Here is a 14,377-nt window from a genome sequence, read left to right as displayed (position 1 = left end):
CATCTTAAAAAAAAAAAGTGAGGCCGGGCGCGGTGGCTCAAGCCTGTAATCCCAGCACTTTGGGAGGCCGAGGCGGGCGGATCACGAGGTCAGGAGATCGAGACCATCCTGGCTAACACGGTGAAACCCCATCTCTACAAAAAATACAAAAAATTAGCCGGGCGTTGTGGCGGGCGCCTATAGTCCCAGCTGCTCGGGAGGCTGAGGCAGGAGAATGGCGTGAACCCGGGAGGCGGAGCTTACAGTGAGCCGAGATAGCGCCACTGCACTCCAGCCTGGGAGACAGAGCAAGACTCTGTCTCAAAAAAAAAAAAAAAAAGTGAGTTAGTAGAAAGAAAGAAAACGAAAACAAGTTTACAAGTTTAGACAACTTTTTCAGAGGTTAGGATATGAAGATATGAACTTCTCTGGAGCAAAATATTGCCTCCAACCAATAAAAGAGAGAAATTAATGGAGAAAATCCCCTTGAGAAAGAAAATAATATACAATTGAGGGATAGTATAAGGGCTGTTTATTAATAGGGTATATGAGCACAGATGCCCTCTTGATATTTTAGTAATTTAGTGGGGACCTAGAAGAACCCATGACATATACACCATCATCTCATCAGGGCAAACAGTATTAGAGCAAGAACTCAGTGTTTTAGGAAACTAAATATATTCAGAGAAATATGTGGCAATGTTCTATTTTTATTTGCTTCCTTTTTTTTTTGAGATGGAGTCTCGCTGTCACCAAGGATGGAATGCAGTAGTATGATCTCAGCTCACTGCAACCTCTGCCTCCCAGGTTCAAGTGATTCTCCTGCCTCAGCCTCCCAAGTAGGTGGAATTATAGGCACCCACCACCATGCCTGGCTAATATTTTTTTTTTTGAGATGGAGTTTCACTCTTGTTGCCCAGGCTGGAGTGCAATGGCACAATCTCGGCAACCTCTGCCTCCTGGGTTCGAGAGATTCTCCTGCCTCAGCCTCCCAAGTGGCTGTGATTCTGGGTATGCGCCACCATGTCCAGCTAATTTTGTATTTTCTTTTTTTTTTTTTTTTTTAGTAGAGACGGGGTTTCACCATGTTGGTCAGGCTGGTCTCGAACTCCTGACCTCAGGTGATCTGCCCGCCTCGGCCTCCCAAAGTGTTAGGATTACAGGCATGAGCCACCACGCCCAGCCAAATTTTTGTATTTTTAGTAGAGACAGGGTTTCACCCTGTTGGCTAGGCTGGTTTCGAACTCTTGAGCTCAAGTGATCTGTCCCCTTCAGCCTCCCAAAGTGCTGGGATTACAGGTACGAGCCACTGCGCCTGGCCACAATGTTCTATTAATAATCATATGTGGGTCAAGCATGGTGGCTCACCCCTATAATCCCAACACTTTGGGAGGCAGAGGCAGGAGGATCACTTGAGGCCTGGAGTTCAAGACCAGTGTGGGCTACATAGTGAGACCCTGTCTCCACCAAAAATAAAAAATAAAAAAATTAGGCAGACATGGTGTTGTGCACCTGTTGTCTCAGCTACTTGGAAGGCTGAGGAAGGAGGATCCCTTGAGCCCAGGAGGTGGAGGCTGCATTGAGTTATAATTACACCACTGCATTCCAGCCTGGGTGACAAAATGAGACCCTGTCTCTAAAAAAAAAAAAAAAATACATTATTTTCATCTTTCCTCTCAAAGTTAAAAATATTCCACATATCAATACCCACTTAATTTATAACAGCTACACCGCTCAGTAATACCTTTGGTGAAGATTACTTATTTCTTCATCCTTGCGGTTTATTTCCACTCTGGCAGTTTTGATAAGTGCTGAAATATTCTTCTTAAGAGACTGGTTTTCGTTTATTAAGCTGAAATTCTAAAACACCACAAACTATATTAATAAAGTACATACCTATAGGGTTACTAATACTATTACATATATTAGCTGATAATTATTGAACGTTAACTACATGCAGGCATCACACATTTATGAGCCCTATGAGGAGTACTATTTATCCCTCTTATACAGGTGGGGAAGCTGAGACTATGAGAAGATAACTGGAAGGCCGAGGTGGGCGGATCATGAGGTCAGGAGATCGAGACCATCCTGGCTAACACTGTGAAACCCCGTCTCTACTAAAAATACAAAAAATTAGCCGGGCGTGGTGGCGGGCACCTGTAGTCCCAGCTACTCGGGAGGCTGAGGCAGGAGAATGGCGTGAACCCAGGAGGAGGAGCTTGCAGTGAGCCGAGATTGTGCCACTGCCCTCCAGCCTGGGCGACAGAGCAAGACTCCATCTCACAAAAAAAAAAAAGAGAAGATAACTGGCACCAGAAATAGTCCCACTTAAAGTGAAACTACTTAAAACAGAGATTGAAATGAAAAACCAATGAACAGCAGAAAAAGTAAGTTCTGCCTGGGCCATGATCTTGAAAATTGAAAATAAAAATGATAAGAATTAGGTTATATTTAACAGCTTTGGTTAAATTTGCAAAGATGTATTAGTCCAGTCTGGGCGTGGTGGCCCACACCTGTAATCCCAGCACTTTGGGAGGCCAAGGCAGGTGGATCGCCTAAGGTCAGGAGCTCAAGACCAGCCTGGCCAACATGCTGAAACCCTGTCTCTACTAAAAATACAACAATTAGCCAGGTGTCGTGGCGGGTGCCTGTAATCCCAGCTACTTGGGAGGCTGAGGCAGGAGAATCACTTGAGCCTGGGAGGTGGAGGTTGCAGTGAGCTGGAGGTTGCAGTGAGCCGAGATCATGCCACTGCACTCCAGCCTGGTGAAGAGCGAGGCTCCATCAAAAAAAAAAAAAGATGTATTAGTTCCCAGATAAACAAAGAAAGAATTGAGAGTTCACTGGTTCTTTCAGGGGAAAGAGAAGGAAGAGATACAATTTTACCAAAAAGTAAAAACTAGAACAGGACATGACATTCCTGATTTTTGCAGCACAGTCACAAAATAGGTCATTTTGGCAAAAGCTGTGAAGGCATCATCAGTGTCTCCCAAGAGCCATCTTAAACCCGTATCTTTGCTCCTCAAAACCATTCTTTTAAACCAGTTGTCATCATCTCCACAAATTTTCTATTAATTAACTATTAATTGGCCTAAGTCTAACAGACCCTTTATAATCAATGTCATTTAACAAATCAAGCCGTTTTCCTTTATCAGTTTCATCAACTTGGGAAATAATGCATATTTGCCACATTTGCTATTTCATTCAATTTCACCAACTCAGGAAATAATGCATACTTGCCACATTTGCTATTTAATTTAATACTAAAAGAAAGCTTCCTTATAAACTGTCAACACTTTAACATTTTAATTTCTATTTATAACAACTTTTTTTGTTGTTGTTGTTGTTTTTTAAGTGACAGGGTCTTGCTCTGTCACCCAGGCTGGAGTGCAGTGGCAAAATCACAGCTCACTGTAACTTCAAACTCCTGAGTTCAAGAGTCCTCCCTCCTCAGCCTCCTAAGTAGCTAGGACTACAGGGGGCCATACACAGCTAATTGTTTTATTTTTTTGTAGAGATGAGGTTTCGCTACCTTGCTAAGGCTGGGCTCAAACTCCTGGCCTCAAGCAATCCTCTCACCTCTGCCTCTCAAAGTGCTGAAATTACTGGTGTGAGTCACTGTGCCTGGTAATTTTTTATGTTTTCATTTATACCCTACCTGTGTCTGTATTTCTTTAAACTTTTTCATCAGCTCTTTCATTTGTAGTTGACATTTTCCATATTCTACTTGCAACTATAAAATATAAAAGGATTAATTTAAGTATCATTCAAAATTATTTTCTTAGCTTAACTGCCATTTCAAAATATTTTAAAATTTGCAAACCAATTCACTAAGAAGGCAGATGAGGTCTACTTCTACCAGAAAGATAACCAGTTTTAAAGTTAAGCCTACAAATAATCTATTTTGTTTAGTTTCACATTCAACATCCAAACCTTAAAATTCAAATATAGTAGAAAGAAATAGAAATCTCAGGACATTTTATGCAACATATAATTTAACTTTGTACATATCATGAAAGAAAAAATGTTATAACACTGTTTGGCTGTTGAGGTTTTATATTCAGATATTTAAATTGGGTCAAGCAAAATTATAACTAAATTTAGACAAGTGTTCAGAAAACTTTCCTTTAAAAAGCAGGTCTGAAGACAAAAACTGACTTAAATATTTGTTAGTCTATGAGCTAAGTTCCTAAACAAAATATTTGTTTAAAACTAAGCAGCTGACTACTCTTCAGAAGCTACAAAACAGTAAATAACTGTCCTTAATAATTGTGGCAACCCATACATCATTATATGTTGCCTCTTTTGCAGTTCCTTCTTCAGTCAGGATCTCTTCATATAAGTCCAAACAATTTCTTGATGGTACACAGGATTTGGAAGTGCTGTCTAAAAACAAACAAACAAACGAAAAAAACCTTCCATAAAAATACTTGTTACGCTTTTTTGTTTTGTTTTTTTTGAGTCTCGCTCTGTCACCCATGCTAGAGTGCAGTGGCAGTGGTGCAAATCTTGGCTCACTGTAGCCTCGCCCTCCCAGGTTCAAGCCATTCTCATGCCTCAGCCTCCCGAGTAGCTGGGATTACAGGCGCACGCCGCCATGTCCCACTAATTTTTGTATTTTTAGTAGAGATGGTGAGATGGTGTTTCATCGTGTTGGCCAGGCTGGTCTCGAACTCCTGACCTCAAGAAATCCACCCGCCTTGGTCTCACAAAGTGAAAATATTTGTCACACCTTTTTTTTTAGGAGTCTCCCTCTGTCGCCCAGGCTGGAGCGCAGTGGCGCAATCTTGACCCACTGCAACCTCCGCCTCCTGGGTTCAAGCGATTCTTCTGCCTCAGCCTCCCTGAGTAGCTGGGACTATAAGCACGTGCCACCATGCCCAGCTAATTTTTTTTGTATTTGTAGTAGAGACGAGGTTTCAATATGTTGGCCAGGCTGGTCTCCAACTCCTGACCTCAGGGGATCCGTCCGCCTCAGCCTTGCAAGGTGCTGGGATTACAGGCGTGAGCCACCGCGCCCAGCTTTGTTAACACTTTTTGATATTTTGTCTACTTCAAAGATTATACATTTCTCCATCTCCTGTACTTCATCCTACATTTCACTTATCCTACATTCCAAATTTATACTGATTTTACAGACGGACTACCAATTTACCTAAAATGGTTGTGTCAACCAAATTAGGTATGAAGATCATAACTGTTCAAAACTCTGAGAAATCTGATTATGGAAAAGGTTTCTAATTTGAATAGGTCATTAGATTCTCAGCATATCACTCTTACTGATACGTTTAAAAATATTTATAGTAACTTACACTTTTCAAATGTTCTAACATCATATAACCTTCAAGAGTATGAGTGCGGCCAGGCGTGGTGACTTACGCCTGTAATCCCAGCACTTTGGGAGGCTGAGGTGGGCGGATCACGATGTCAGGAGATCGAGACCATCCAGGCTAACATGGTGAAACCTTGTCTCTCCTAAAAATACAAAAAATTAGCCGGGTGTGGTGGCACATGCCTGTAGTCCCAGCTACTTGGGAGGCTGAGGCAGGAGAACCACTTGAACCCAGGAGGCAGAGGTTGCAGTGAGCCAAGATCAAGCCACTGCACTCCAGCCTGGGCAACAGAGTGAGACTCCATCTCAAAAAAAAAAAAAGAGTATGAGTGAGTAGTAACAGACACCAGCACTAGTTGAACTTCAATAGTAGAAAATGTTTTTGCACAAGGCCCAATTAAATCTGAGACCAAGATGAATAAAAAACCTGTGTGCTAATTTGTTTTTCTGATCAAGCTTTGGTTAAGATTGGGTTCTGGAAGTTACTGTGGGGGAAAAGAAAGAAAAGAATTACCTCAGCGTAATTACAAAGAATGGGCAAATTGTTTAGGAGTTATGATATACCAGGATTTAGTAACCACAAAACAATGAACTGACCAAAAAAAAGAAACTATTTTTATGGAATTCACATACCAGAAACAGCACTGTCCAACCCAGCGTATATGTCCAATGAGCCTTCATCATTGTTCTTAAGAGGAGAAGCTGCAAGAAAGGCAAAGACTAGTTAAAAATGACTTTGGGCACTGAGATTTTTCCATTCCTACACTGAAGGACCAGGAAAAGAAAGAGATTTAACAGTTTTGCTTTAAACAAGAGATAAGCCAGGCACGGTGGCTCACGCCTATAAACTCAGCACTTCGGGAGGCTGAGGCAGGCGGATCGCTTAAGCTCAGGAGTTCAAGACTAGCCTGGGCAATGGGGCGAAACCTCATCTCTACTAAAAATACAAAAAAAGGCCGGGCGTGGTCGCTCATGCCTATAATCCCAGCACTTTGGGAGGCCGAGGTAGGCAGATCACTTTTGAACCCAGGAGTTGGAGACCAGCCTGGACAACACGGTGAAACTCTGTCTCTACTAAAAATACAAAAATTAGCCAGGAGTGGTGGTGCATGCCTGTAATCCCAGCTACTAGGGGGATTGAGGTACGACAATTGCTTGAACCCGGGAGGTGGAGGTTGCAGTGAGCCAAGATTGTGCCCCTGCACTCTAGCCTGGATTTCAGAGTGAGACCATGTCTCAAATTAAAGAGAGAGAGAGAGAGAGGGAGAGAGAGAGAGAGAGAGAGGGAGAGAGAGAGACAGACAGACATTACAGACATTGTCTCTACACATAGTTATAAACAGGAAGATTTTGGCACAGAGATTTATTTATTGACTACCTCAGATATAGACTTTAAAAATTCAGTTTCAAAAATATACTAGTGAGGCCAGGAGCAGTGGCTCACACCTGTAATTCCCCCACTTTAGGAGGCTGAGAGGAGAGAGGATTGCTTAAGCTCAGGAGATCAAGACAGGCTGGACAGTGTGGTGGCACATGGGAGGCTGAGGTAGACTGCTTGAGCCCAGAAGGTCAAGGCTGCAGCGAGCCATGATTATGCCACTGCACTCCAGCCTGGGTGACAGTGCGAGATCCTGTCTCATACATATATATTCTACTGAAAGAGTTCCAATTCCAGTTATAGCAGAGTAGTTTCTACAAAACCAATCCTTCTGCAGGTAACTACTGTAGACACTAAATAAAACATTCGAAGCTATCTAAAGAGCTAGAGAACAACCTAAAGCAGGCAAAAACTAAAAGGGTAATGACAACTGAAAGAAAATACCACCTCCCAAGTTCCCTGTCCCCTTTTATTATTGCTTTTTGTATAAAGACAGGCCCTAGTTGTAGCTACACGGGGCAGTGACAGCTCAAGATAGAAACCTCCAGTCCTAGTAGCTTGAAGAACCGGAGAAAAGAATTTGTCATGATAACAGTGACTAGTACATGAAAGGGGAATTACAGAAATCCACAAAGAGCATTACCTAAATTCTGCCCAAATCTCTGGGTGACCCTCAAAAAAGGGTAGAACTCCAAAAAGCCAGCTAAATCTGAAACAGATATTTCAGTTGCTATTACAGAAGAGACCGAATTGTAAGTTCAGGTAAGTTAAATATCTGCTAAAATTAAAAACAACTCTTCAGAGGAATGTTAACAGCATCCAGTGTCTAACATTTCATTTACAATGTTGATTATTCAATCCAAAGTTACTACATGGTGGCCAGGTGCAGTGACTCACACCTGTAATCCCAACACTTTGGGAGGCCAAGGCCACAGGATTGCTTGAGCCCATGAGTTCAAGACCAGCCTAGGTAACATGGTAAGACTCTGTCTCTACAAAAAAAATTAAAAGAAAATTAGCTGAGCATGGTGGCAGATGCCTGTAGTCCCAGCTACTCAGGAGACTGAGGCAGGAGGATGACTTGAACCAAGGAGGTCGAGGCTGAAGTGAGCCATGTTCATGCCGCTACACTCCAGCTTGGCTGACAGAGGAAGAACTTGTCTCCAAAAAACCCACACAGACAAACACAAACTTACTACATAGAAAATCTCAGAAACAATGAAAAAGAACCAAATGAAAAACCTACAACTGAAGATTACAATATCTAATATAAAAAATTACTGGATGTACTTGACAGGAGAACCACTGAACTTGAAGATAGATCAACAGAAATTACCCAATCTGTAGATGAGAGAGGACTTTCTTAAAAAAGAACAGAGTCTTAGTGACCTACATGATAATATCAAAAGTCATCACATAATGTATATCTGGAGTCCAGAAGCAAATAGAGAATGGGGGGAAACTGCTACTAGAGGGATATCAAAGAATGCTAGGACTGGAGATGGTAAATAAATGAGTAATCGTAAAAGACTGATTTTTCTTTTTTTTTTTTTTTTTTTTGAGATGGAGTCTTGCTCTGTTGCCCAGGCTGGAGTGCAGTGGCGCAATCTCGGCTCACTGCAAGCTCCGCCTCCCGGGTTCACGCCATTCTCCTGCCTCAGCCTCTCTGAGTAGCAGGAACTACACCGGCCTGATTTTTCTTCTTAATTTAAGATCCATAGAACTGTTACAGTAAACACTATAGCGTTTTGTTTTGTTTTTGTTTTTGTTTTTGTGAGACAGAGTCTCGCTCTGTCGCCCAGGATGGAGTGCAGTAGTGCGATCTTGGCTCACTGCAACCTCTGCCCTCTGCCTCCCAGGTCCAAGCAATTCTCCTGCCTCAGCCTCCCGAGCAGCTGGGACTACAGGTGCACGCCGCCACGCCCGGCTAACTTTTTGTATTTTGGTAGAGACGGGGTTTCACTGTGTTGCACAGGTTGGTCTCGAACTCCTGTGCTCAAGCAATCCGCCCGCCTCGGTCTCCCAAAGTGCTGGGATTACAGGCGTGAGACACCACACTCGGCCCGGTAAACACTATAGCATTTTATTGTGGGGTTCATAATATGAAAGGCAAGGGAGCAGACAGATGCAACTATACATGCAAGATATTGTAAGAAGGTACAATACTAGTAAACAGACTACAAAATGTTAAAGATGTATACACTTCCTCGAACAAGTACTAAAAATAATACAAACAGGTATAGTGAAAAAGCTCATACATAAATGAAATGCATTTCAAAAATATACTCAAACATTACTAGCAGTTAGCACTAGTGCTAAAGGGAGAAAAAAAAATTTTAAATAAGCAAATATATACTCAAATAATATTTGAAAGAAAATCAGAAAAAAATAACTGATGAGACAAATTAAACTCAAATATTAAAATGACCTAAATCCAACTACAATAATAAAGAACATTATTCACTGGAATAAAAATAGCAAATCAAATACAAAAGTATTTTATCAGTGTTAAATCTAATGAAACTGAAATTACACTGTGGTTATATAAGAGAACCAACTTTTCCTTATGAAACACATACTGAAATACTTAGGGGTAAGGGGCCATAATATATATAACTTACTCTCAAATGGGTCAGGAAAAAAAATGGGTGTGCATCTAGACGTGTGTGTGTGTGTGTGTCTGTGTTTACAAAGACAGAGTCTAAGCTGGACGCAGTGGCTCACGCCTGTAATCCCAACACTTTGGGAGGCCAAGACAGGCGGATCACCTGAGATCAGGAGTTTGAGAACAGCCTGGCCAACATGGTGAAGCCCCGTCTCCACTAAAAATACAAAAATTAGCCGGGCATAGTGGTGCACACCTGTAATCCCAGCTACTCTGGAGGCTGAGGTAGGAGAATCACTTGAACTCGGGTGGCAGAGGTTGAAGTAAGCCGAGTTAGCACTGCTGCACTCCAGCCTGGGTGACAGAGCGAGACTCCGTCTCAAAAAAAAAAAAAAAAAAAAGGCAAGACACAAAGTAGAAAGTACACTGTAGCTGTGACTATTTTTAAAATGTACATGCTTCTCCTACTGCTTCACTTGATTAGCCTAAAAAATATATATATGGGCCGGGCGCGGTGGCTCACGCCTGTAATCCCAGCACTTTGGGAGGCTGAGGCGGGCAGATCACGAGGTCAGGAGATCGAGACCATCCTGGCTAACACAGTAAAACTCCATCTCTACTAAAAATACAAAAAATTAGCTGGGCGTGGTGGCAGGCGCCTATAGTCCCAGCTACTCGGGAGGCTGAGGCAGGAGAATGGCATGAACCCAGGAGGCACAGCTTGCAGTGAGCCGAGATTGCGCCACTGCACTCCAGCCTGGGTGGCAGATCGAGACTCCATCTCAAAACAAAACAAAACAAAACAAAAAAACAAACCTGGCCGGGCGCGGTGGTTCACGCCTGTAATCCCAGTACTTTGAGAGACCGAGGCGGTCGGATCACCTGAGATCAGCAGTTCGAGACCAGCCTGGCCAATATGGCAAAACTCCATCTCCACTAAAAATACATAAAAATTAGCTGGGCATGGTGGTGCGCTCCTGTAATCCCAGCTACTCAGGAGGCTGACAGTAGAATTGCTTGAACCTGGGAGGCAGAGGTTGCAGTGAGCCTAGATCATGCCATTACACTCCAGCCTGGGCAACAAGAGCAAAGCTCCGTCTCAAAAAAAAAAAAAAAAATATATATATATATATATGTGTGTGTGTGTGTGTGTGTGTGTGTATAGACAGCAGCTTGACAGTGATACATAGAAATAAAAACAGCTGCATCCAGAAAATCAGATTAAATTGTAGTTTTGTCTTTCAAATTTTAATCGTTGCAGACGTGATAAAATGTAATCATTTGTGAATCTAGGTGACAAATAATGCTGTTCGTTATATTATAGTTCCAATTTTTCTGTTTGTTGGCTTAAATTTTTTTTTTCTTTGAGACGGAATTTTGCTCTTCTCCCAGGCTGGACTGCAATGGCACGATCTTGGCTCACTGCAACCTCCACCTCCCAGTTCAAGTGATTCTCCTGCCTCAGGCTCTTGAGTAGCTGGAATTACAGGCGTGCACTACCATGCCCCACTAATTTTTGTATTTTTAATAGAGACAGAGTTTCACCATGTTGGTCAGGCTGGTCTTGAACTCCTGACCTCAGGTGATCCACCTGTGTCAGCCTCCCAAAGTGCTAGAATTACTGTGGCGTGAGCCATTGCACCCGGCCTGGCTTAAAATTTTTCAAAGGAAAAAACATCAAAGAAAATTACATAACAGAATAACAACTTGAAACTACATCAGCAAAAATAAACACCAAATAACACCACCCAGAATGGTTATAATGGCCACAGTCGGTGTGAACTCTTCCGTATCTACGAATATGAATTGTTTAAAACATTATTTTAAGCAAAAAAGGAATTCTACTAAAAATGTTTTATAACTGCCCTTCTTACTCTCCATGGCATAGGAATCATTATTCTGGTCAATAAACATACGCCCATATCTCAACAAATTCAATGAGGTCACAGCATGATTATCATTAAAAGAAAGAGATAATAATGTTATGTCAGTATTTGGAAGTTTACCTTCTGCATATTATTTAAAATATTTCTATTTTGGGCCAGGCATGGTGGCTCACACCTGTAGTTCCAGCACTTTGGGAGGCCGAGGTGGGTGGATCACCTGAGGTCAGGAATTCGAGATGAGCCTGGCCAACATGGTGAAACCTCATTTCTACTAAAAATACAAAAATTAGCCAGATGTGGTGGCAGGCACCTGTAATCTCAGCTACTCGGAAGGCTGAGGCAGGAGAATTGCTGGAACTCAGGAGACGGATGTTGCAATGAGCCGAGATTGCACTCCAGCCCAGGCCGAAAACAGCAAGACTCTATCTCAAAAAAAAAAAAAAAGAAAGAAATTCTATTTTATGAGCTTATTTTAATACCAGGTATTGACAGTTATCTCTTATCTCTTTTTCAAACTAATCATCCATTGTGACTATCAATTTTTTTTTTTTTTTGAGACAGTCTCACTCTGTCATCTAGGCTAGAGTGCAGTGGCGCAATCTCAGGTCATTGCAACCTCCACCTCCTGGGTTCAAGCGATTCTCCTGCCTCAGCCTCCTGAGTAGCTGAAATTACAGGCACATGCCACCACGCCCGGCTAATTTTTGTATTTTTAGTAGAGATGGGGTTCACCATGTTGGTCAGGCTGGTCTCGAACTACTGACCACGTGATTCGCCCGCCTCGGCTTCCCAAAGTATTGGGATTACAGGAATGAGACACTGCACCTGGCCCAATTTTTTTCTGAACAACAAACATCATTGCATTTACTAGAAATATTAACTTCAAGAGTAACAAAAACCTATCTTATATATTTTTAGATATAACAATAAAAATCATCATTCATATTAGTAAAATCACTAATTTGACTACATTCTGAGGCTTGAAAGCATACAGTAAGTTCACACTTATTAAGCATTTCCATGTCCCAGGCATTTTACTGTATTAATTCATCTATGTATAGAGAGAAAAGGCTGATAATGACTGTGTTTCCAATGAGAATAGGTAAATGATTTTGTAATTTAAAAACTAAAGTTAGGCAAGGCATAGTGGCTCACACCTGTAATCCCAACACTTTGGGAGGCAAAAAGGGAGGGTCACTTGAGTCTAGGAATTAGAGACCAGCCTAGACCACACAGTGAAACCTTCTCTCTACAAAAAATAAAATGATTAGATGGCCGTGGTGGCATGTGCCTGTAGTCCTAGCTACTCAGGAGGCTGAGGCGAGAGGATCCCTTGAGCTCCCAAGTCTGAAGTCATAGTGAGCTATTGATGGTGCCACTGCACTCCACCCTGGGCAACTGGGGGAGACCCTGTCTCGTAAAAAAATAAATAAATAAATAAAAACAAAAAAGGAAATTAGAAAGACAATTAAAAGTAGCTCTTACCAGAAAAGACATCAAATAAACTTGTTCCATCACCATTGTCATCATCTGCTGCCATGATCCTATTTCCTTTTGAAAGTCACCACCTACGGTATTAAATATTTTAAAATTTCCACTGTTAAAATAAACCTCACAATTCAGAGAATAAACCTAGCTTCAAAACAAAAAGTAATTTTCGAATTTCGACACATTGAAAAAGTTCACTCTCTATCATTCTGTGTTTTTGGAGACAAAGTCTCACTCTGTCGCCCAGGCTGGAGTGCAGTGGCTTGATCTCCGCTCACTGCAACCTCCGCCTCCTGGGTTCAAGTGATTCTCGTGCCTCAGCCTCCCGAGTAGCTGGGATTACAGGAGCATACCATAGCTGCGATTACAGGAGTGCACCACCACACCTGGCTAATTTTTGTAATTTTAGTGGAAACAGGGTTTTGCCTGTCTGCCACATTGGCCAGGCTGGTCTTGAACTCCTGGCCTTAAGCAATCCACCCACCTCAGCCTCCCAAAGTGCTGGGATTACAGGCACAAGCCCCCATGCCCGGCTGTTCTCTCTACCATTATTAAAAGCAGATTTGTGTTATCAAAAAAAGTGCCTAATATTTTTCAGGAAAAAGTCAAAACTATAAAACAAAAATTTTAAACTTGTTAATACGGCCAGGCATGGTGGCTCATGCCTACAATCTCAGCACTTTGGGAGGTCAAGTCAGGTGGATCGCTTGAGCCCAGGAATTTGAGACCAGCCTGGGCAACATGGTGAAACCTCATCTCTACAAAAAATACAAAAATTAGCTGACTGTAGTAGCCTGTGCCTGGAGTCCCAGCTACTTGGTGGCTGAAGCAGGAGGATCACTTGAGCCTGGAAGGGAGAGGTTGCAGTGAACCACGATAGTGCCACTGCACTGCAGCCTGGGTGACAGAGTGAGACCCTGTCTCAAAAACAAAACAAACAAAAATTGTCATTAAGCTATGTACAAAGTAAATGATGCTAATTTTATAAAACAGACCAAAATACAAATTAACTTTTTTTTTTTTAGATGGAGTTTCACTCTTGATGCCCAGGCTAGAGTGCAATGGTGCAACCTCGGCTCACCACAACCTCCACCTCCCGGGTTCAAGCGATTCTCCTGCCTCAGCCTCCCAAGTAGCTGGGATTACAGGCATGCACCACAATGCCCAACTAATTTTGTATTTTTAGTAGAGATGGGGGTTTCTCCATGTTGGTCAGGCTGGTCTCAAACTCCCGACCTCAGGTGATCCACCGGCCTCAGCCTCCCAAAGTGCTGGGATTATAAGCGTGAGCCACCGCGCCCGGCCAAATTAACTTTTGTACTAAAATAAGAACCATCACTACTATCACAACACACACACACACACACACACACACACACACACACACACACATTAATACTAACAAGAAATACTGATACCAGGCTGGGCACGGTGGCTCACGCCTGTAATCCCAGCACTTCGGGAGGCCGAGGCGGGTGGATCACGAGGTCAGGAGATCGAGATCGTCCTGGCTAACATGGTGAAACCCCGTCTGTACTAAAAATACAAAAAATTAGCCGGGCATGGTGGCAGGCGCCTGTAGTCCCAGCTACTCCGGAGGCTGAGGTAGGAGAATGGCGTGAACCTGGGAGGCGGAGCTTGCAGTGAGCTGAGATCACACCACTGCACTCCAGCCTGGGCGACAGAGCAAGACTCCATCTCAAAAA

General features: G+C 42.6%; 1 protein-coding gene across 7 annotated transcripts in view; it reads right to left on the bottom strand.

Annotated features, from left to right (window-relative positions):
• The window catches only part of CASP8AP2 (caspase 8 associated protein 2), a 66,951-nt gene that overhangs the window by 18,165 nt on the left and 34,409 nt on the right, over positions 1 to 14,377 (bottom strand). For all 7 annotated transcript variants that reach the window (XR_009212424.1, XR_009212423.1, XR_009212422.1 and 4 more), the window contains exons 2-6: positions 12,669 to 12,751; positions 5,948 to 6,016; positions 4,268 to 4,368; positions 3,641 to 3,715; positions 1,724 to 1,839 (exon numbers count right to left, since the gene is read on the bottom strand). Coding sequence is in view for 3 of the 7 variants with exons in the window: in XM_032155357.1 (XP_032011248.1) it covers positions 1,724 to 1,839; positions 3,641 to 3,715; positions 4,268 to 4,368; positions 5,948 to 6,016; positions 12,669 to 12,723 (416 nt within the window). In the remaining 4 variants the exon portion in view is untranslated. The remainder of the gene's footprint in view (positions 1 to 1,723; positions 1,840 to 3,640; positions 3,716 to 4,267; positions 4,369 to 5,947; positions 6,017 to 12,668; positions 12,752 to 14,377) is intronic.

This window comes from Hylobates moloch, unplaced genomic scaffold (assembly GCF_009828535.3).
Source record: "Hylobates moloch isolate HMO894 unplaced genomic scaffold, HMol_V3 SCAFFOLD_2, whole genome shotgun sequence".
NCBI lineage: Eukaryota > Metazoa > Chordata > Mammalia > Primates > Hylobatidae > Hylobates > Hylobates moloch.
This window is presented reverse-complemented; position numbering and strand designations above follow the sequence as displayed.